Consider the following 24260-nt stretch of genomic DNA (forward strand, 5'->3'; position numbering starts at 1 on the left):
TTTTTCAGCGTAGAGTAAAACCTGCGTGGAGCACTTTGATACATTTTGTAAATCAAAGATACTAAATACAATACAATTTAGATCAGGGGTCGGAGACCCGCGGCTACGGAGCCGCATGCGGCTCTTTGGCATCCCTGATGCGGCTCAGCTGCATAATCGCCGACCCCCCAGACTGTTACGGGGGGATTCCGGATTTCGGTGCCTCTCCCGGACATCATCTGGGGTCAACGTTTTCCGATTTTCTCTTGGATTACCACATTGAGGGCTTGCTGTGATGGTTTTACTATTAACGTCCTCTACATGTCATTGTGCCTGCCTTTCACGCAATGCCATCTACGTGCCGACCGGACGCCTGCTTGCCAGTCCAGCGACATGTTGTATGCGGCTTCCGCAGATACCCAGATGGAAAAGTGTGATTCATCACTCCAGAGAACGCGTCTCCACTTCTCTAGTCTCGTGGTGACATGCTTTACACCACTGCCATGGACTTGGTGATGTATGGTTTAAACCCATTCCATTAAGGTCTCTGCGTACTGTACGTGGGTTAATTGTAAGGTCACATGAAGTCTGGAGCTCTGTAGCAACTGACTGCGCAGAAAGTCGGCAACCTCTTTGCACTATGCGCTTCAGCATTCGCTGACCCCTCTCTGTCAGTTTAGCCTACCACTTCGTGGCTGAGTTGCTGTTGTTCCCAAATTCTTCTATTTTCTTATAATAAAGCCGACAGTTGACTTTGGAATACTTAAGAGCTTAGGAAATTTCACGACTGGATTTATTGCACAGGTGGCATCCTATGACAGTTCCACGCTGGAAATCACTGAGCTCCTGAGAGCGGCTCATTCTTTCACAAATGTTTGTAGAAACAGTCTCCTTGCCTAAGTACTTGATTTTATACACCTGTGGCCTTGCCAAGTGATTAGGACACCTGATTCTCATCATTTCAATGGGTGGCCAAATACTTTTAGCAATTTAGTGTATTGAACTCCTTAACTTGAATAGTTTCCAAATATACTTTCCAAAAATGTTTTGTCAAAATAAAAAACAAATACTTAAATGTCTGCTTGACAATTAAAATATATTTATTTTTTTAATGTATGGAATGGTAAAATGTATGTTGGTTTTTACAGCATGTTATGTAAATTGTAAAGACTTAGTTTTTAACAATAAAATGCTGTCGATTAAACTGCCAATTTTTTACAATAAAATAATAGTTTGTTTTTACAATGTATTACTCTAAGTGGAAAAAATTTAAATTTTTTTCCGATAAAGAAGTGATGTAAAAACCCCCATCAATTTTACAGTAAAACTGGCGACTATGCAACTTTTTTTTTTTTTTACTGTAAAAACCACAATTGTTTTTACAATGTATGACTAAGTGGAAAAACCATACATATTTTACGGTAAAAAAGTGATATGTTGTAAAAACCGCCATCAGTTTTACAGTAAAATTCTGGTGACTATGCCAGTTTTTACTGTAAAATCTACAATTGTTTTTACAATGTATTACTGTAAGGGGAAAAAACTTAAATTTTGTACGGTAAAAAAGTGATATGTTGTAAGAACCCCCATCAATTTAACAGTAAAATTCTGGCGACTATGCAACTTTTTACTTTAAAATCAACAGGTTTTTTATTGTGTATAAAAACATACATATAATAGACACAATCACTTTATTTGCTGGAACAAGTGGCCCTCTGATAGCAGCCATAACGGCAATGTGGCCCTCAAAGGAAAACAAGTTTGACACCCCTGGACTATGTCAGCTGTTTTGGTGTGGCTTTAAGCCTGATATATATTTTTGTGGAATGTTCTAACCCCAGGCGTGTTTATTTTGTCTGTAGATTGTGCTGTGGACCAAAAAAAAAAAAAAAAAGCCATGGGCCGGAAATTGTCCCGGGCCGCACTTTGAAGACACTTTTCTGTTTTCCCGCTTCTACATAAGCGTTATTTTTTAATCTACTAAAACAAATGAAACGAGCAATTTTAGGAGCGTCAATGCAATTATTTTTTTTAATACAAGCTATTCTGAATATATACATTTGTGAGTGTACGAACAATAATAAGGACTTTGTTTCCTTTCGCCATTGTTCACTACTACACAGGAAGCTAAAATGCTCATCAACCAGTCTTTGTTGTTGATGGGGAATAAATTGAGATTTTGATTTTTTTTAAATATCGTACATACCCGATTTTACGTGGCTCAGTCTTATCTGGTACAGTAACATTTGACTACAGAACGTTTGACTTAAAACAGTTTTACTTTTTAATAGGCTAACACAGTATTTTTCAACCAGTGTGCCGCGGCACACTAGTGTGCCGTGGGAGATTATCTAATTTCACCTATTTGGGGTAAAAATGTTTTTCGCAAACCAGTAATTGTAGTCTGCAAATTATGTGTTGGTGTTGTCTAGAGTAACCGTGTAATACTCTCCCATATCAATAGGTGGCAGCTGGTAGCTAATTGCTTTGTAGTTATTGGAAACAGCAGGAGGCATGGTGCAGGTAAAAAAGGTATTTAATGCTTAAACAAAAAAAATAACAAAAGGTTAGTGCCCCTAAGAAAGAGCATTGAAGCTTAGGGAAGGCTATGCGGAACAAAACTAAAACTGAACTACAAAGTAAACAAAACCAGAATGCTGGACGACAGCAAAGACTTACTGCGGAGCAAAGACGGCGTCCACAAAGTACATCCGTACATGACAATAAACAATGTCCCCACAAAGAAGGATAATTCATCCATTTTCTACCGGGGTTTCGGGGTGAACTGGAGCCTATCTCAGCCACAATCGGGCGGAAGGTGGAGTACACCCTGGACAAGTCGCTACCTCATCACAGGGTAAAAACAACTGAAATATTCTTGATTGCTAAAACAAAATAGTAGATGCGGGAAATATCGCTCAAAGGGAGACATGAAACTGCTACAGGAAAATGCCCCCAAAAAATAAGAGCGCAAGACAAGAACAAACACTACACAAAGGAAAACAGTAAAAAAGTCCAAATAAGTCAGGGTGTGATGTGACAGGTGGTGACAGTACACCTACTTTGAGACAAGAGCTATAGTGATACATGCTTGCTTATTCTTTAAAGTCATATCCAAAAATTGCGACAACAACATTTTACTGTCAACTGAGTTTCGTTTTTTAGTGATTTCTGCTGGTGGTGGGCCTCTGGGTTTTTCCAACGCAGAAAATTTGCCTTGGCTCAAAAAATGTTAAAAAGACTGAGTTAACAGCACTGCCAGCAAAAAGTTAGAACTGCGCTCCCGTGTGGCCGTCAAGAGGTACGTGATACTAAAGCACACGTTCATATACGGTTTCCGTTTTCTAAAAGCCATGTATTGAGGGGCTCAAATCATCATAAATAATGGGATTTATTTAATGTGGTTGAAACAATCATACTATATCGACATTTTTATGTGAGGTTTGGCAAGTTGGGAGACACTCGACGATTTATTTATTTTTTACCAGCTCGTTCTCAGGCGCCAGTCAACACTGCCCTCTAGCGTTTAGGCGAAGAAGATTAAGTAAAGCATGAAATGGAAGAGCAGGGATGACTACGCCCCATGTTACCGGGAGCTCATTTGATTGGTCGCTGCAAAGTTCCTTCTTCTTCTTCTGTCGCTGATTTGTCATGCAGTGCGCCACTTTTACCCCATCGGTCACTGTGGGTAAATGAATCGCTGTCTTGTTAATTATGACACCTGCTGTCTGCTGAATGAGTGGATGAAGCGTTCTTAAAGTGAAAATGTGATTAAAAGTTGACGACGTCGCACTTGCCAGTCGTCGTCATGCCGAATACGAATTGTACACACTGACGGCAGCCAGGAACAGCGACGCTGAACATCCACTATTAGGGGTAAGTTAGAATTGTTTTCCATTATGTTAATAATGTTTAATGGTGATTGCCAACTGCGTACGCTAGACCAGGGGTATCAAACATACGGCCCGAGGGCCCGAATCAGGCCCGCAAACAGGTTTTATCCGGCCTGCAGGATAAGTTTGCTAAGTATAAAAATTAACCTGAAATTTTTTTCATGAAACTTCTGTTCAAAAGGTGTCCACTGGGTGTCGCAATAGCAATTATTTGCATCTATGTATTCATTGTCTCATGATCTTAATACTATCAGTCGAGGGTAATGATCAAACTACTATACTTGTTATACTTGTATAGCACTTTTCTACCTTCAAGGTACTCAAAGCACTCTGACACTACTTCCACATTTACCCATTCACACACTGATGGAGCTGAGATAGGCGCAAACGCCCCCCGCGACCCCGAAAGGGAATAAGCGGTAGAAAATGGATGGATGGATGGACACTGATGGAGGGAGCTGCCATGCAAGGCGCTAACCAGCACCCATCAGGAGCAAGGGTGACGTGTTTTGCTCAGGACACAACGGACGTGACGAGGTTGGTACTAGGTGGGGATTGACCCAGGGACCCTCGGGTTGCGCACGGCCACTCTACCACTGCGCTACGACAAATAACACACTGTAGTTTTTTTTATCTTGATAGATTGAAAATTAACACCAATAGGGGTTAGTGCGTCTGCCTCACGATACGAAGGTCCTGAGTAGTCCTGGGTTCAATCCCGGGCTCGGGATCTTTCTGTGTGGAGTTTGCATGTTCTCCCCGTGACTGCGTGGGTTCCCTCCGGGTACTCCGGCTTCCTCCCACTTCCAAAGACATGCACCTGGGGATAGGTTGATTGGCAACACTAAATTGGCCCTAGTGTGTGAATGTGAGTGTGAATGTTGTCTATCTGTGTTGGCCCTGTGATGAGGTGGCGACTTGTCCCGGGTGTACGCCGCCTTCCGCCCAATTGTAGCTGAGAGGCTCCAGCGACGCCAAAGGGAATAACCGGTGGAAAATGGATGGATGGAGTTGACTGATGAACATTATCACATAATTTATTCAGAAAATATAAATAACAAATAAAGATTAAATACTATTAACCGCAACATAAGTGTAAAAAAACAAAAAAATTCAACATTATGTTTTGTACATTTTCAGAATGTGCTTGTCCTATTTTCAAACAAAGACAACAATCTAAAGTTGTCTTTATTTTGAAGTTATCGTGCCGTGAGTTTACCAGTGCGGCACACTTGGGAGTAGATGTAGCTGAGAGAGGCTCCAGCGACGCCGAAGGGAATAGGCGGTAGGAAATGGATGGAGTTGACTGATGAACATTATCAGATAATTTATTCAGAAAATATAAATAACGACAAATAAAGATGAAATACTATTAACCGCAACATAAGTGTAAAAAAAACAAAAAAAAACATTGTTTTGTACATTTTCAGAATGTGCTTGTACTATTTTCAAACAAAGAAAACAATTTAAATTTGTCTTTATTTTTAACTTATCGTGCCGTGATTTTACCAGTGCGGCCCATTTGGGAGTAGATTTTTCTGCATGTGGCCCCCGATCTAAAATTAGTTTGACACCCATGTTCTAGTCTGTGCTATCGCTGTGTGGCCCTTTTTTGTTGTGAAATCGCGGGTTCTTCTTCATAAGCTGTAATGCTGTTGTCCTCCAGAAACTATTAGGAACCGCGGTGATTTAAGTTTGTTCGACAGGGAGTTGATATGTGTTGCTAGACGGTGCTTCAACAATATAGGTCATCTAACGTAAGACATTCACTAGAATTTCATTCATTCAGAAACTGCTACCCGAGGGCTACGAACACTTGGTATACACCTAATGAGGAGAGTGGAGAGGGTAAATTTAGGGCCCAAATTAAATTAAGAATTATCTCTGAAGATGAGGTACACAAATGGTTGAAATAGTTTGAAACATCCTCCCAGCTAACTTCGAGTAAGCTTAAAACTTATTAAGTTAGTTAAGGTAGTCACACACACACTAGGTGTGGTGAAATTACCCTCTGTATTTGACCCATCCCCTTCTTCCACCCCCTGGGAGGTGAGGGGAGCAGTGAGCAGCAGCGGTGGCCACGTTCAGTAATCATTTTTGGTGATTTAACGCCCAATTTCAACCCTTGATGCTGAGTGCCAAGCAGGGAGGTAATGAGTCACATTTTTATAGTCTTCAGTATGACTCGGCCGGGGTTTGAATTCACGAACTACCGATCTCGGGGTCTGTTAACTAGATTAGGTGTGTGAATGCTCCAATGCTGAAGTTGAACTGAAATGCTGACAGAATGTAATATGAATGTAAGACTAGTTTGAATGTTGGAATGGTTTGAACGTTGAAGAGTTTGAATTTCAAGGAAAACCGGAAATTGTGTATGGAACTTGGGAAAGTGTTAGTTTGAATGTCCAGGATGAGTGGAATGTGTAAATGTTGGAATGGTTTTAATTGGTTGAAACTTGTTGGAATTGTGCATCTTTGGAAAATGACCCATTCATTTCAATTGGAACTTCATGGAAATTTTGGGAAAAGCGGGATTTAAAAAAAAAAAAAAAAAAGATTATGAGCATGAATGAGCTGATCTGGTTGGTGTTGGAATTGTTTAAATCCGTCAAAGCTTAAAAAAATGTCTCAATGATTTCAAATGGGATATTTGGGAATTTTTTTGAAAATAGTAAAAACTTGAAAGTTCTGAATGAGATGAAATGGTTGGTGTTGATTTCTTTTAAATTGGTCAAAAAAGGTTGTAGTACCATGTTGAATTGTTTTCCTGCTCCTGAATAAGCGTTATTTATAAACCTACCAAAACAAATGAAACAAGCAATTAGAGCGTCACTGCAAATATATTCTTAATACAAGCAATTCTGAATATATCCATTTGTGATGTTAAACTCCAATGTTCTGAATGAGTTGAAATGGTTGGTGTTGAAATTTTTCAAATCGGTCGAGAAATGTTGAAGTAGTGACATGTTGAATTGAGAAATGATATTACGGAATTCCTGAAAAACTGGGAATTTTTCCATTTCAAAAATAACTTTTGTTTTTTGTCCTAATTAAGAAGAATGTTTTGACGGTGGAGCGGTTGAAAATGTGGGAGGAGTAGTCGCCAGAAAAAAGGGTGGAAATAGGGCTTAGAAAAACAAGGAATTCTGGAAAACCCTGGGATTTGTTTGAACTTGGAAAATGGGTAGTTTGAATTTCCACAATGGTGGAATGTGTTGAATGAGTTGAAAAATGTGGAAATAGTAAAAGTTTAAAAAATGGCCAAATCATTTTAAATGGGGAAAAATTCTGAGAATTTTTGGAATTTGTCGAAGGAAAGCCTGTGATTCCCGAATAGGCTGAACAGTTAGAAGTTGGAACGGTTTGATTCAGGTGTAAAAATTGGAAGGTAGAGCGCGCCAAAATCTGGAGAAGAAGTAGTAGAGGAATAAGTAAAGGAATTCTGGTGTAGAAAACCATATGTGTAGAGATACTTTGCAGCGACCAATCAAATGAGCTGCGGGGGGCGTGGTCATCCCTGCTCTTTTTCTAAACTTGTCTCGGGCTCCAGAATGTCACGTGATTGCAACCCAGTATCAAGATGTCGTGGTACTACATCATGTTCGTATTTTGTATAGAAAAATGTATTTTAATGCAATTAAACACAAAATAATTACTTAGCTTTGTTTGCACCAACAAGCACGAATAAAACCTTTTTAGGTTACTAGATCACAAATGGAAATACTGCTACAGCCTTACAGTACTTGACTGTAGTGCAAGGTTTATATCATAGAATAAATAAGACAAAATCATCCACAACACAGTTAGTAAGGGCTATGCTAATAAGTGAAGTGAATTATATTTATATAGCGCTTTTCTCTGGTGACTCAAAGCGCTTTTACATAGTGAAACCCAATATCTAAGTTACATTTAAACCAGTGTGTGTGGCACTGGGAGCAGGTGGGTAAAGTGTATTTTCCAGGGACACACAGCAGTGACTAGGATGGCGGAAGTGGGGATCAAACCTGGGACCCTCAAGTTGCTGGCACGGCCACTCTAACCGAGCTATACTGCCCCAATAAAAACAGTTGACACACACTTCTGACATGGCTGGCAGTAGTTTGCCACAAGTAGGTGTATGTGTTGTTGGGGACAAATACACATAATCATAAATGATCGTATTTCTGAGCTTTAGTGTCTGTTCATCACCTGAGAAATAGAACCCACCCTCACCCATTAATATGCTCAGGAATCATCATTCGCATCCAACTAGTTTGTGGCCCCGTTTTAAAGCAGTGTTTGTGTTTTTCAGGGGCATGTTAGCCCAAATGCTAGTAAAAAGTAGCAATATTTAATTATTGGCCCACACGTTCATCCATAATGACAATCATTTCCGATCCCTGTGCATCAGAGAACACCCAACATGGAATAAAATAGTGCTTGTAGTTCCAATTTGTGATTCTAGATCTTCGGAAGCCAAATGAGACATGGGATTATTGAATTGACAAATCCTTTTCATGTCAAATTCAAATATTGAAAAGGCTTTGAAGCGGGAACCTGGACAGAGTTGCATTGCAAACATGGACACTTCACAGTGGAACACAGAGCATGACAGGTTCTCTGATTCACAGGAAGTGATGACGAGGGGATGTGGGCGTGGCCTTGAAAGGGTGTCCGTCAGTTACATGATGGCACACTGGGTGGCGCCGCAGCAATCCTTTAAGATGGCCACGCCTGATTTAGTGATGAAGGGTTTGTTAGGTGGAGGCTCCGGGATTTGTCTTCTGGGCTTCGGAGGATCTTGTTGGTTAAAAAACAGAAAGGTTTGTCATTCAGAAGTATTTTCTTCCCCGTTAAAATATGGCAACTCACTTTGTTTGACCTTGAGCGTCTTCTCCAGTGGCATCAGTTTTAGCCTGAGGAACTCGGCCATCTCCTTGTCCTCCTCTTGCTCCCTAAAGAATACAAATATTAGTAATATATGATCGATATTAACGTTCATTGAACTACTTGAACGGTCTACCTTAATCTTTCCACCTCTGCATCATCCACCAAGAAATCCCTCTTTTGCACCAGTTTATGGATTTTCAGGATCATTTCTTCTTCCTGCTGCTTGTCTTTCTTGCTCTTGTCTTTCTCTGCAGAACGTCATATGACAAAGGAAGCCATATTAAAACATTAAAACAATTATTAGGCAGTTGTTGAACAACCACAGCTATATGTGGTTGTTAAAAAACAACTATTGAATCAAAGGATAAATCAAATTGTTAAATTTTCACTTACTCATCCTCCTATGCAAGTCATTCGGTTTTCCGGTGGGCTTTTTTTGTTAAGTTTTTTCCGCTGTTATGCAGAACTGTAACTACACACACTGTGCCCGCACAGCACACACGAGCTGGTGGGGCGCAATACCTTTTTCACCAGGCAGCACAGGGAGCCTACTTTAGTTCTGTTACGTTATAGCGTCCTCAAAAAATGAAAATATTTCAAAGCAAGACCGAAGTTTATGCATGTTTCTAATAACGGACGCTTTCAAAATCGACCTTTCATAAGGTTTTAGGGGGATTGTAGACACTTTAGGGCCTTAAATTCTTACAATTGTTGTTAAAGGGGAACTGCACTTTTTGGGAATTTAGCCCATTGTTCAATCATTTTTTTATTTATTATTTTTTCTAAATTAATCAGTCCAAAAAAATAATACAGTTTCAATTCCAATTCCAGCAACATTCGGAATAGCAATCAACAGAGCTATTGAGAAGACACACAAACATGACACCAAACAATCCAAAAGTAGACAAATAAAAATGAATATCAAAAAGAGTATCAAAATGAATGAGAATTCCAACGTAACAGTAATTAAAAGTCCCTCATTTACATTATCATCACAGCCATTTGTAAAAAATAAACATTTTTTAAAAATGAAGTGTCACAGTGGCTTAACACTTGCATCACATCTCATAAGCTTGACAACACATTGTGTCCAATATTTTCCAGAAAGATAAAATAAGTAATTATTATCACAATTCAATCCACAATCATTTTAAAAGACATGAGAAAAGATGGATTTGTTTTAGTCCATTCTAAATATCAAATAAACGTAAATAAAAGTTTGCTTACAACGGAGCTAATGGGAGCTCCACTTTTCCGGCCATAAAAAACAATAAATAACCAATCAAAAAGTGCCAACAATACTCAATTTACATTTTGTGATCTGAATATTACCCAAGTATGAGTGACATTGGTTTAATAAGCACTAACACACACAAACTACTTAAAGCGGCGTAGTAACTTCTGTGTCTCCCAATGTTCACATCATCGAATGGTCTGCTATTTCCTCGCTTCCCTGGTCCCTGTAAGTTTATTCTCGGTCATAAATCATGCATCTACCCTCATCTCACATGAGACGTCTGAGTAGGTAATCCGACAAGTTGGACACTTTGACAGCCAATTTAGGACTCGAAACTGGTGAGGACGACACAAAAAGCGCTTGTTGGCCCCCGCCCTGCTACCCTGTTTCTTTGTGAGGATTATGAGACATTTTTCATCTAAATAAACATCCTAGCAGTCGGCATCCTAATGAAAGCTGATGTTGCACAGTAAATTATGTTTTATTATATTTGTTGGCTCTCAAAGTCTGCAGTGGGCAGAAATCAGTGATGAAGAAAGAAAAAAAAAAAAGCAAATGTCGTGATGCATTTGTTAAATTAATGCGCCGCGTATGCTTAAGATGATAAAAATACGTAAATATTATAATGTGCCTGTTACTACGATACATATATACTTGCATCACGTATATGAAGCCTTAATGGAGATGTTTTTTAGGGGCTTTACAGGCAAAATTGAACGTGCCCATTGAAAGCGGGCTTATGATCACATTTATTTAATATTTTGAGTGCAAAAAAAAAATTAATCCGTCATCATGTCTCTCATGATTGTGAACGATGGGCAAAATTCCCCCCAAAAAGTGAAGTTCCCCATTAAGACTTTTTAAGACATCGCAGATATCCTGTGTGTAAAAATATCAGACAAATTTAACATTCATAAATATTTACTAATAGAAGTCCAGTCATAACTGCAACGTGGCCCTCGATGAAAAAAAGTTTGACTTTGTTCTATAAAAACTATTTAGGTCACCCTCAAAATGCAGTCAATTGTTTTTATCATATTTCCTGAAGCTTTCATCAAAATCCACCCATGATCTTTTAAAGTTATGTGGCTGACTATAAATAACAAACAAACAATAACTTCCTGGCGGAGGTAATAATTAAAGACACAATAACGTTTTGTTCGATGCTCGTGCCATAATTACAATTTAAGTTTGCGTGAAATATTTCCAAGGAGAAAATAGTATACTGTAGTTCAGTTGAGACTTGAGCAAGAAAATAAGAAGGAAACAAAGCCAGAATAAAATTGTTCAGTATAAAAGCTTAAGAGCATCTCCCTGGTAACTTGGCTTGAAAAATGAGCGCAAACATCAGCTTTTCCTGTTGTGAACAAGAAGAGTAATGTGAGTCGTAGGTGAGGGAGGCTAATGCTATCACTGCATAAATCCTACTGCCAGCACAGCAGGAAATGCAGCAGGCTTGTGTTTCTTAGGTGAGTCATATGCACATTTACTGTATATTTGACCAGCGGCAAACACAATTCCAGAGGGGCAAAACACAACACAGTAGTCACAAAGAAACCACTTTATTTGCTCCAACTGATGCTTTTGTTTTCCTTATTGTTTGGAAATAATAGTAACATGGGGCAATTTCTACAATATTAAGTAGTACATAACCTTTTTTTTTTACTTTTGACCATTAAGTTATGTTATGTGTATCTAGGGCTCAATTATGAAGTGTACAATTAAGTCCACATTTTCAAAGCAGTACGGTATGTGCCTTTTTGTATTACTTAAGTTAGATTTGACCTTTTCTTGACACCTTTGTTTCTTTCCCACCGGGAGTAAACTTCATTTAAACATTCAAATTAGATGTTATGGTGAGAATTATTTATCAGTAAGAAACAAGGAGAAGGGGTAGGATTAAATTCAAGCTTTGATTCTTCCAACTCCTTTTCAGATATGTTGTATTGTGCAAATGTAACCATGTGATGTTCAATAACGTAACCTTTTTAAACATGTTTGTAACAAATAAATAATGACTATAACAACAAACCTGGCAAAATGTCTCTGTTGTGTGTGTGTGTGTGTGTGTGTGTTAGCGGGCCTGGCTCGCAGGGTGTAGTGATGCGTCTAGTGCAGCATGCTAGAGAGACGTTGCATGTAGGGATGCATGTGACGCAAAGCTCTTGCCGCTGACCAACCCAGCTGGGTAAAGGAAGCCGAGTGCGTAAGCCTTCCGAGGTCAGTACAAAGCCTCTCCTTCACCAAGACCCCTCACCTTGCCTCCTCGTGGCAACACACGGTAACTGGAGTCTTGCGACTTCAGGCTAAAAGGTAGGGGATCGATTCGCTGCCTTGCGGGTAAGTCCAGGAAGACAAAGGCTAGGGGAGCACACCCGAGAGAAAAGCACCGTGATGGAGGCACACGTAGGCGGGCCACGACAGACTGATGGTGCCGGCGGCCTCCTGCAGCTGTGAAGAGGTGCTGGTTGTCCTGGGTTTCCCCCTTGCCACTAGGCTCCATCTCTTTGTGGCGAAGATAGTGTGGCTGGGAACTGTGCACCCCCAGAGGCACTTAAAAAGTATCACCGCACAGGTCTCTGCTTCTGACCTTGGTGGATCCAGAACTGCAATTGGATTCTAAAGCAAAAAGTCTGACGGTGTCAGGATGTCTGATAACGGGGGCAGGTTAGAATGAACTGGGAGCCTCTAGTTAGATCCCTGCACGTCAGCGATTCAGGGCTATAATGGTCGCTATCAGCTGGGAATTGAGTGGCAGCTGATTTTGGCAGACCCCTGTATGACTGAGCAGCCCTATTTAGGAGCCACACTGCTCACCCCAAAGTTGGGGACAGGCCTAGAAAAGGTGGCCTAAACATTGCCCACTCTTCACACCCTGGGTAGGATACCGCACCTACCGGGACATTCCACTACCGCGGTCGAAAAACAAAAAGTAAACAAGTTTCCCTGAAATTGGCTACATGGAACATTAGAACCCTCCTGGACAACAATCCGGACCGGCCGCAAAGAAGATCTGCACTTGTTGCTGCTGAGCTCAGACCTTATGGAATTGACATCGCCGCCTTGAGTGAGACCAGACTTCTGGATGAGGGATCCCTAAAAGAAGAAGGCCAGGGTTATACCCTTTTCTGGAAGGGTTACCCTACAGAAGGACCGCATCACCATGGTGTTGGTTTGGCAATAAAAAACAGCCTGCTACCCAGTTTCACTGAAACACCTACCGGCATAAGTGAAAGACTCATGTCTGTCCATATCCCCCTGGCAAAACACCACTACGCAACTCTTCTCAGTGCCTATGCGCCAACTCTACCGTCCGAGAATGAGGCAAAGGACCGTTTCTACCAGGAATTAGAGGCCCTACAGCGCATCCCTAGCAGTGACAAAATCTTCCTGCTTGGTGATTTTAATGCCAGGGTGGGGAAAAACCACCTCATATGGAAAAGAGTGATTGGGAAGCATGGTATCGGGAAGGTCAACAGCAATGGCATGAGGCTACTCAGTCTCTGTGCTGAGCATGACCTGACAATCACCAACACAATCTTCCAACAGAAAAATAAACACAAATAAAATAAATAAATGGGTTGTACTTGTATAGCACTTTTCTACCTTCAAGGTACTCAAAGCGCTTTGACACTACTTCCACATTTACCCATTCACACACACATTCACACACTGATGGAGGGAGCTGCCATGCAAGGCGCCAACCAGCACCCATCAGGAGCAAGGGTGAAGTGTCTTGCTCAGGACACAACGGACGTGACGAGGTTGGTACTAGGTGGGATTTGAACCAGGGACCCTCGGGTTGCGCACGGCCACTCTCCCACTGCGCCACGCCGTCCCTAGGCTTCCTGGATGCACCCACGATCCAAGCAATGGCATCTGCTGGATTACATCATCGTGAGACGCAAGGACACCAAGGACGTGCATATCACCCGCACAATGCGAGGTGCTGATTGCTGGACTGACCACCACCGCATGATTACCTCCAAGTTGCGAGCGTCAGTACGTCCCCCTGTTCGTCTCCGAAAAACTGGCAAGAAGCGATTAGACTGTGCCAGACTTGAAGCAGACGAGGCCCGGAACAGCCTTCGTCCTCCATTGCAGGAAAGCTGCAGGAACTCGACCCCTTCCTGAGCCCTGAAGGCAGTGTTGATGACAATTGGACCAAGCTTAGCTCAAAGCTCTATGAGGCTGCAGCTGAGACTATTGGCTACCGCCGTAGGAGGCATCAGGACTGGTTTGACGAAAACTCCGAATCCATCAGAACCATACTGAACACCATGCACAAGGCCCATAACGCAGCCCTGAACAACCCTACATCTCTCAGGCTAAAGCAGCACTGGAGAACATCAAGGAAGGAGGTAAAGAATGTCCTACGAAAACTGAAAAATGACTGGTGGACTGACAAGGCTCAAGAAATCAAACATTTTGCAGTGAAGAACGACATGCACAACTTCTATAATGCTGTGAAAACCATCCACGGCCCCAGGAACTCCTCTCTCTCTCACCTGTGAAGTCGGCTGATGGTTTAACCCTCATAAAGGACCAGAAAGAAGTTGTGGACAGATGGGCGGAACACTTCCAGATACTTTTAAACCAACCTTCCACCTCTGATCTGGCAGTGCTGGATGAGCTGCCCCGCTACCCAACTATTGAAGAACTGGATCTTCCGCCAACCTTCTCTGAAGTCTGGGCTACAATTAGGTCACTTAAGAACAACAAGACCCCTGGCCCAGATGGCATCCCTGCAGAGATCCTTAAACAGGGAGGCTATCTCTGTACCAGAGCAATTTTCCATTACATTGCTGATATATGGAACCGCGGAGCAGTCTCCCAACAATGGCGGGATGCAAATGTCATAACCATATATAAAGGGAAGGGTGAGAAGTCTGTCTGTGGCAATAGTATCTGCTGCTGGCAAGGTTCTTGCCAAAGTGATGCTGTCAAGACTCATACGAAGCATAACAGAACACCTGTTGCCTGAGTCTCAATGTGGCTTCAGGAAAAATCGCAGCACTGTGGACATGATTTTCACTACACGCCAGCTACAAGAGAAGTGTCGGGAGCATCATCAAGATCTGTACATGGCGTTTGTGGACTTATCATCAAAGGCCTTTGATACGGTCAACAGAGACTTGCTCTGGGCGGTCCTTCTCAGGGTTGGTTGCCCGCAGAAGTTTGTAAACATCTTGCAAAGTTTCCACGAGGGAATGATGGCTCAGGTAACAACAGGAGGACTGCAGTATAGGCCTTTCATGGTATCCACAGGTGTCAGACAGGGTTGTGTACTTGCACCTGTGCTATTCAACATCTTCCTTATGAGTGTCACCTGGCTACTGCACAAAGAAGTTGAGGGAAGCAGTGGTGTGTTGGTGGATTACAGGTTGGATGGAAGCTTATTTAACATCAGAAGACTGCAAGCGGCTACCAAGGTTAAAACTGTGAACATTGTGGAGTTACAGTATGCTGATGTATGTGCCTTTGTGGCACATACATCAGAGGCTCTGCAGGCGACGCTAACAGCTGCTGTGAAGGCCTATAGTAGACTGGGTCTCACTGTGAACACTGTAAAGACGGAAGTACTCTGCCAGTGGAACGCCCCTCCGCCAACTCGACCACCATCACCTGTCTTTAACATCGATGACAAGCCCCTAGCAATAGTCCCTGACTTCAAATATCTTGAGAGCATCCTCTCCGAAAACTGCAGCATTGACAATGATGTTCAAAACCGAATAAGGTCTGCCTCAGCCTCCTTTGGTAGACTGCGTAAGAGGGTGTATGTGAACAAAGACCTCAGCATACGTACCAAGGTGGCAGTCTACCAAGCCATCTGTGTCTCCATACTATTATATGGCTGTGAAGCTTGGACCCTGTATCGCCGCCACATCCAACAGCTGGAGAACTTTCACATCAAGTGTCTCCAGCGGATCCTTGGGCTGACATGGCGTGATCGGGTGCCACACACGGAAGTCCTTAGCAAAACTGGTACCAAGAGCATGGAGGCCACTTTACTCAAGTACCAATTGCGATGGACCGGCCACACCATCAGAATGCCTGTTGATAGACTTCTGCGACAACTACTGTATGGTCAACTTCATCATGGCCAGAGATCTGCAGGAGGCCAAAAGCGGAGATATAAGGACCAACTGAAAATAACTCTCAAGAGGTGTGGAATACAACACACACAGCTGGAAAGCTCTGCCTCAGATCGCCCTCTCTGGAGGCAACTTTGTCATGAAGGACTTCAACATTTTGAAGAGGAGAGAAGAGCAGCAAGGGAAGGGAAACGCCAGAGGAGGAAGATGGGCCTTGCAGCCAAGACCACAACGAACACTATCTTCATATGCTCCCATTGCAATAGACCATGTGGCTCTCGTATTGGACTTTTTAGTCACCTCAAAACCCACCAATAAAAGAAGTGGAAGTCATCATCGGATACGATGGACTACCATAAGCAAGTGAGTGTGTGTGTGAGTGAGTGTGTCCTTGAAAATGATACCCAACTCATTTTGCACTGACATTTCAGTTCCTCATCCTAGGTCAGGAGTGTCCAGTATTTTCAGCCCACAGCTAATTTTTTTATTGGTCCTTAGCATATTATGGAAATACATATATTGATTAGTAATAAAATATATTATTAGATTACAAATAATAAACAGTTGCTCATAAATATAGTACACTGACTTACATTAAATTGGTTTTAGCGTGTTTAATTCACTAAATGTGTTAAAGCTGATGCAGTACTTTTATCAATACTACAAGTACTTTGCAGTATCACACTGGCAGGTTTTGTCACTGAAACCTGAGCATTATTATCTTCGTATAGTGGAGAGTGTAAGCGTACCTAATCAAGTGGCCAAAGAGAATGTGCACAAGTACTCCGTGTTGTTGCATTCTCAGCTCAACAGTGCATGCAGAGGCGCGATGTGCGTACATTTGACGCATATACTGTATGACGCTCTCACACATCTGCCACGTCACCCAGTGTGTGTGTGCGTGCGTCCTATAAATACATCATCGCTTTGTGACTTTCTGGTGTAAGGTGTAAATATCACTTGCTTTGCTATGTAAGAGACGATGAGATGCTTCGAATAAAGTTTAGAGTTAGCGTACATTGGTTGAGATTTACCTGCCACTGCAACAATCTGCCTCAGCTCCTGCTTCAAACTCATGATGTCTTTGCACAGCTGGATGTCATCCATCCTATAAGACAAGATTCCCAATCATCACGGTTAAGAGCACATTCTACTTCTTCATGAGTGGCAACATTGATCACATTACATGTGAAGAAAGAAGAGGCAACTTTATTGTAGTTTGAAATAAATGAACTTGAATTATTTTTTTTATTCTATTTTGTCATCATGTCTTGTTACTTATTAACCCACATGAATACCAACTATTAAGGACGTCCAGATTGATATTGAAATCAGTTTGATATCGGCAAAAAAAAAAAAAAGAACATCGGATGATACTTCACATTTGCATATAAAAATCTCAATATCAGCTTAGGGCAACACGGTGGTAGAGGGGATTGTGAGTCTGCCTCACAATACGAAGGTTATGAATAGTCCTGGGTTCAATCCCGGGCTCGGGATCTTTCTGTGTGGAGATTGCATGTTCTCCCCGTGAATGCGTGGGTTCCCTTTGTGTACTCGGGCTTCCTCCCACTTCCAAAGACATGCACCTGGGGATAGGTTGATTGGCAACACTAAAGTGGCCCTAGTGTGTGAATGTGAGTGTGAATGTTGTCTGTCTATCTGTGTTGGCCCTGTGATGAGGTGGTGACTTCCAGGGTGTACCCCGCCTTCGGCCCGATTGTAGATGAGATAAGCAACAGCGCCTCCCGCGACCTCAAAGGAAATAAGCGGTAGAAAAATGGATGAATGGATATTAGCTCGGATACAAGCAGTCCTGCATCGTGATTTCTTACAAAGCTGGACATCATGTCCTATAATAAGCACACAAGTTTCTTTCCTTGTATTTTTGTGAATTCATTTACAAAAGGTAAACATGGTAGGCTATAGGCTACTAGGACCTAGCAGCTACACAACAAAGACTAAACACACAAGCTAGATGTGCGTATTAAGTGTACTTAATTGAACAACATAGCAGTTAAAACACATTTTTCCATCCGTCCATCCATTTTCTACCGCTTATTCCCTTTGGGGTTTCGGGGGTCGCTGGTGCCTATCTTAGCTACAATCGGGCGGAAGGCAGTGTACACCCTGGACATGTCGGCACCTCATCGCGGGGCAACACATTTGTCAATATAATCAAATAATTATAGCTGCATATTACTTAAAGATTCAATGTCTCTCTCCAAAACAGAAGAGTATTAGAAAGTATCCAGTCACAAACGTCTCTGGATCATTCAACATCCTGCGTCATGACCTAAATATGATGAAATAATGTAACCATTAGGTGTCCCCAGAATACAAATTAACTCTTCAAAAGCATAATTCGGTTATAACGTTAGTATTTTGTATACCTACCAATTTGTTCTCTCAGTAATTTCACTTTATCAAACAGTTTCTAACATTCCACACTACAATGTAATAAATATAGAGTGGAACCTCGATCTCTGAACCCCTCTATTCGAAACTTTTGGATGTACCAACTTTTGGATCGGCCCAAGTATGCCTCAGTGTGCGAACCTTGTCTCAGTGTACAAATGCTTCCTTCAATCATTCATTTTCACGCCTGCAGACAAAACCGCAGGGTGCGTCATTGTAGCGGAGGTGGAGCCTTCCACTCACTTTCTGCACAAGACACACTCATGTCTCAGCGCTTCAGTATGTGTGGCCTTTGTGTGTTTTTCCCCTTTTGACATGTTTTTTTTTCCATTTTGCCAACTCAAAATGAGTACCAAAAAGCCAGCGTGCAAAAAAAGGAGGGAATCCCCGCGGATTAAAACAAAACTATTTGCAAAGAGTACATTAGATCAATGGCGCTCGCAAGTATGACAGACAAAGATTGACACAGCAAGGTCTGTGACCGTGCCACAAGTTTCAGTTGTGAAGACACATATGCCAGAGCAGACCTATTGCAAAGCGAGGGAAGGTACCGCTGCTTAAACAACAGAAGAGTACACACGATAAGGGGTGGGAGCGCGCGACCTTCCAGCCCCGTTGCACCTGTCTTTCCCGCTTCCTTAGTGTGTCAGCTCCATTCATTCATCTCCTTGTGGGTGGATTTTTACTTTTTGAAATGTTTATTATTGTAGCAATATGGTTGTTAAAGTTAAGGCCTATTTCAGCTGCACACGGGCGGGAGGCAGGGTACACCCTGGACAAGTCGCCACCTCATCGCAGGGCCAAAACAGATAGACATTATTCACACTCACATTCACACACTAGGGCCCATTTAGTGTTGCCAATCAACCTATCCCCAGGTGCATGTCTTTGGAGGTGGGAGGAAGCCGGAGTACCCGGAGGGAACCCACGCAATGATGGTCAATATATATTATATATCTTAACAAAACATCCACATTTTAGCTTTGAGTTATAGCTGATAGAACAAGTGTAATAATATCTGATCAATAATCAAGTGTAATCTTTGGACGCCCCTGAATTATTCCAAAATGAAGCCTTTATGCACTGTGCAGTCTAGGCCCTAACATGTAGTTTGTAACTAGATGATAATACATTTTTTGTGTTCAACTGCATTAAATCCACATGGAAACCTAAAGAGATGTTGAAAGTCATAGATTATCTCTCAAATAAAATGCAATACTTCCATCAGTACATTTCAATATGTATGATATAATATGATACAGGGCTAGGGTTTGTCTGCGATGTAGAAAATGACTATATCGTGAGTATTCGAGTACACGTTCTCACGCAGTTGCTTTTAGCTGCGGCCATTACACTGCAGGCGTTTCTCCCTCTTTCTTGTCTCGCCTTCTCACAAAGACATAAAACAAGCGCACCTTCTTACATACGTCACATACTGTTGCGCGTGCAACGTCATGTGCCTTCACCGAGCCGAGAGGTAGCGGCACAGGTAAGGTTAGCTGTGGCAGGTGGTGCAAGCGGAGCCGTGCAAGTGGTAATACGAGATAGAGAGAAGGTGCCAATCCGGTAACAAATGGAGGAAGAAGAATTAATTCCCAAGAAAAACAACACAGGGTCCATCGTCTGGCGGTGGTTTGGCTTCGAGCAGGAAGATGTTGAACAGACAATTGTAATATGTCAAGTATGCGGCAAAAGCGTTGCTACAAAAAGTAGCAGCACTACTAATTTGTAGCATCATTTAAAAAGTCACCCTCTAGAAAATAAGGAGTACTTGAAACTGCGCATGTCAACGCCCCCGGCTGGTGCAACACCAACAAAATGCAGAAGCAACCAGCACTGCCCCAATTGAGCCTGGCGTCTTACATTTCCACATCAACAAAAAATAGTCAACAACAGAAGGAGATAACATCCGCAGTAACCTACCACATAGCGAAGGACATACATATTTGATTTCCTATCCTGCAGCTCATTTTTATTTGACAGTTGTTGAAATATCTTGTGTGACATAATTTTAAACTATTGTAGTGGCTTTCTGTACAAAAAGTGCACTTTAATTTAGTGTCGTTCTGATAATTCATCTTAGTGACATCATGCACAAAAGTGCACTAATAGCTTTTTTAAAAATGTCTCTGACAATTTAGCCCTTTGTTTTGAAATGACATGAATGTTTGTGCCACTCCTTAGTAACTAATAAATAAAGTTTTGGTAAATTGACTTAGTTGTGATTTCCCTCTCTGCATGAAAGTTTAAAATGAGCATATATTAATGCAGTATGAACAAGATTTTTTTAATGAAGACATAGAATCATCATACTGCTGTGATTATATGCATCAGGTGTTCATTGAAGGTTAAGGCAAAATACCGAAGTATATATATTGTGTATTGTGGCCTAAAAATATTGAGATATTAATGAAAGGCCATATCACCCAGCCCTAATATGATACATTGTTAACCCTCCCGTTTTCGCCTGGAGACTTGTATTTTGCCCTTATATTTTAACTTGAAGGGGAACTGCAGTTTTTGTGGAATTTTAACAAATATTTTCTTACGGTGCTGCTCAACAAGATTGTGCAAAATGCAGAATTTGTCATTTTAATGTACTTCATTCTAAAAAGTTTATTGAATCACCTCCACCTTGGTCAGTGTATGTCTTGGTCATTTAATTTTATTTTTATGAATGAAAATTAGAAAACAAAAACATTTTAGGGTAGTTGAAATTTCACTTGGAAAAACAGCTCTGCGTGTCAGTATCGCAGAGCAAAAACCAGATCTAAAAACAGTTTTATTTTCATTTTGGATTCCATATAACAAAAATTAAAATCACCTTTCAGCAGAAACAAAAAAACAAACCAAAAACAAATGTCATCTGACATCAGAACTGGGAGTTGCTATTTTAGGATGAGACGGCGGACAGGCCTGAAGGCAAAACACATTGTGATGTTGTATCCCGCATTTGAATATAAAAACATATTGAGCCATGATCATCTGGTCTTTCTCTTAAATGTTTCTGCCAGCGTGCAATTTTTAATAAGAAATTGGGTTCCGGTGTGGTCATATGGAAAGACATGTTTTTTGTCCATTTGTTCGTTTCTACTGACTGAAGATTTTAATTATTCTTATACACTTTGTATTAAATATGAAATAAAAATAAAACTGCTTTTTAACACTAAAAAAGGACGCTAAGTTTATCTTTTTGCACTTAAAAACAATAATCATTTACACCCATCTGTTTATATAGAATAGAATACAAAGTACTGTATTGATCCCTGGGAGAAATTCAACAGCATTTTTGCCTCACAAGTCTGTCTACCCCCAGCCCCCCTAGGAAGAAGGAGTGAAGTGAATTGTATTTATATAGCGCTTTTTTCTAGTGACTCAAAGCGCTTTACATAGTGAAACCCAATATCTAAGTTACATTTAAACCAGTGTGGGTGGCACTGGGAGCGGGTGGGTAAAGTGCCTTGCCCAAGGACACAACGGCAGTGACTATAATGGCGGAAGCAGGAATCAAACCTGAATCCCTCAAGTTGCTGGCACGGCCACTTTACCAACCGAAGATATGTGCCCTCTATTGTTTGGCCTAATTGTCTTTTACTTCCTAAATGCCTGTTTTCATTGTTGAAGGCTGACATGCACAGCTGAAATGTGTCCGTGGTTGATTGTGCCAATTCGTGTATGCTAATACAAGCAGCTGCACTCACAGCCCTAGCATGATAACTGTTAATTTAATGTACATTAACTGTGTGAGTGCTTGAAGCTGGTGGCAGAATGTGACTTATTTTTAAATGTAGATGTTGATGCCTTCTGCTACGTAGCAAAGATGGCAACTACACTCATAGCCCTAGCATGCTAACTGTTAATTTAATGTACATTAATTGTGTGAGTGCTTGAAGCTGGTGGCAGAATGTGACTTATTTTTAGATGTAGATGGTGAGGCCTTCTGCTACGTAGCAAAGGTGGCAACTACTGAGTTTGGTTACACTAACCATTGTTTTTTTTTCTTCTGAAGTGCAACATCTGGGAACTGGCGGCGCACATCATTTTGTCGTACTTGGCAGTGTGAATCAAAATGCAATGTGTGGAAGTGCGCTAATTAACACACAGCCAGTGTTAATTAGCTATACATCTGATAAAAGCTGGGGGAAATATTATATTTTTAGACGCATACATGGAGGATTATTAGTAAATGTCAATAATCGATAATTGATGTATTTATTGTAAATAAAGTAATACAGACAGCCATCTCACCAAGAGATCTGACCCGCTCCTTTATTGTAGGGCACTCAATGTTCCAGTTTTGCACACATTTCCATTAATTTAGTAAATGTGACAATTACTTTAACGGTCTCTCATTACAAGTGCACTGTTTTTCAAAGTTGCAAGTGATAAACGCGTATTTAGTAAAACAAAAATAACTGTAAAACTGCATAAATATACATAAATTAAAGATGCATCAATAATGGATTTAAAAAAAAATCGTAGCTCATGAATTGTAATCGAATCGTGAGGTGTCAAAAGATTCCCACCTCTACTTCTGATAGACTATTATTAGCTAACCACAGTTATCAGAGTTGTCCAGCTGACACGACAGGTGAGGTTTGTCATGAAGACGTCATAATGTCTGTGGCAAATGGAGAACATGCAACATGAATTCATCAAGCGATGGATCAGCCTGATGACTCATCCAGTCAGTCTCCCTCCTCCTGCGGCATTTATCCCCGATGCTCACTTCTTAACCTCCCTCCCTCTCACAACAGCCTTGTGTTAAAGTCTCTCAGTGCTATCAGTGAATTCCAGAAGCTTCTGCCCTCTGACCGCCATCTGGCTTATGGAGTCACACACGGGCTGAGAGTAGCGATAAACAGCATGACGGCGGCATAATGGCGCCTTTAGGGCTCTTTCAATTAAAGTAAGCTGCTCACACAAATGCTATTTCATAAATACATGGTGGACATGTATTAATTTCAACCATAAAACAAAACAATTATCGAACTACCTCCTGCATACTGAAATAATGACTGTTTTTGTCAAATATGATCATTTAGCCTGCATTCCAAGAATACAAAATAAGCTACAAAATGTATATTTTATGCATAAACATTAAAGTACTACAATATATAGTACTAAGGATGGGAATCTTAGAAACAACTTAAGATTCGATTACGATTTCTAGGGTTACTATATCATTCAGAAATGTCGATTCAACATGATTCTCCATTCCAACCGATTTCCACAATCTATACAGTATTTGGTATAGGGCAAATTGTCTTTATAGTAAAACCTTCAAAACAAGTTGTAGGTTAGAAAAGCTTCTTTTGTCTGCTGCTGTATGACTCATTCACGCAGCAAGTAAGCACGTAGATGGCCTAAAAAACTATTTTCAAAAAAATATGTTCGTAAAAATTAATTATTTTTTAAGTTTTTTTTTTTTTAAATCAATTATTAAAACTTGGGAATTGATTTAAAATTGGAATAAATAAGAATTGCGAATTAAGCCACCCTACAATACACTGCAACAAAATTCACTTATAATAATGAATAATGCGATAATATGCGAAATGCGATATTCCGAAATACATTTTGTAGCATTTGGCTTCACTGTAAACAGGGTAGGAGATGAGGAAAGACTGGTGTGCTGTTTTCTTTAATGTTAATAAGCTTACAATGTTAAGCAGAGGTATCGTTATAACAATTTGACGGTAGACAGCAAGGGGGCGCAAAATATTTTCTTCTTCCGGGGGTTGGGGGGGGGGGGGGGGGGGGGGTGTC

General features: G+C 41.1%; 1 protein-coding gene across 2 annotated transcripts in view; it reads right to left on the reverse strand.

The window, feature by feature from the left end:
• Positions 1–2497: 2497 nt before the first annotated feature.
• bmerb1 (bMERB domain containing 1) overlaps positions 2498–24260 on the reverse strand; it is an 83521-nt gene continuing 61758 nt past the window's right edge. For both annotated transcript variants that reach the window (XM_061881010.1, XM_061881011.1), the window contains exons 3-6: positions 17108–17181; positions 8875–8989; positions 8724–8806; positions 2498–8651 (exon numbers count right to left, since the gene is read on the reverse strand). In XM_061881010.1, coding sequence (XP_061736994.1) covers positions 8533–8651; positions 8724–8806; positions 8875–8989; positions 17108–17181 — 391 coding nt within the window. In that variant the 3' untranslated portion in view covers positions 2498–8532. The remainder of the gene's footprint in view (positions 8652–8723; positions 8807–8874; positions 8990–17107; positions 17182–24260) is intronic.

The sequence above is a fragment of the Nerophis ophidion genome, linkage group LG20, assembly GCF_033978795.1.
Source record: "Nerophis ophidion isolate RoL-2023_Sa linkage group LG20, RoL_Noph_v1.0, whole genome shotgun sequence".
Taxonomy (NCBI): Eukaryota; Metazoa; Chordata; class Actinopteri; order Syngnathiformes; family Syngnathidae; genus Nerophis; species Nerophis ophidion.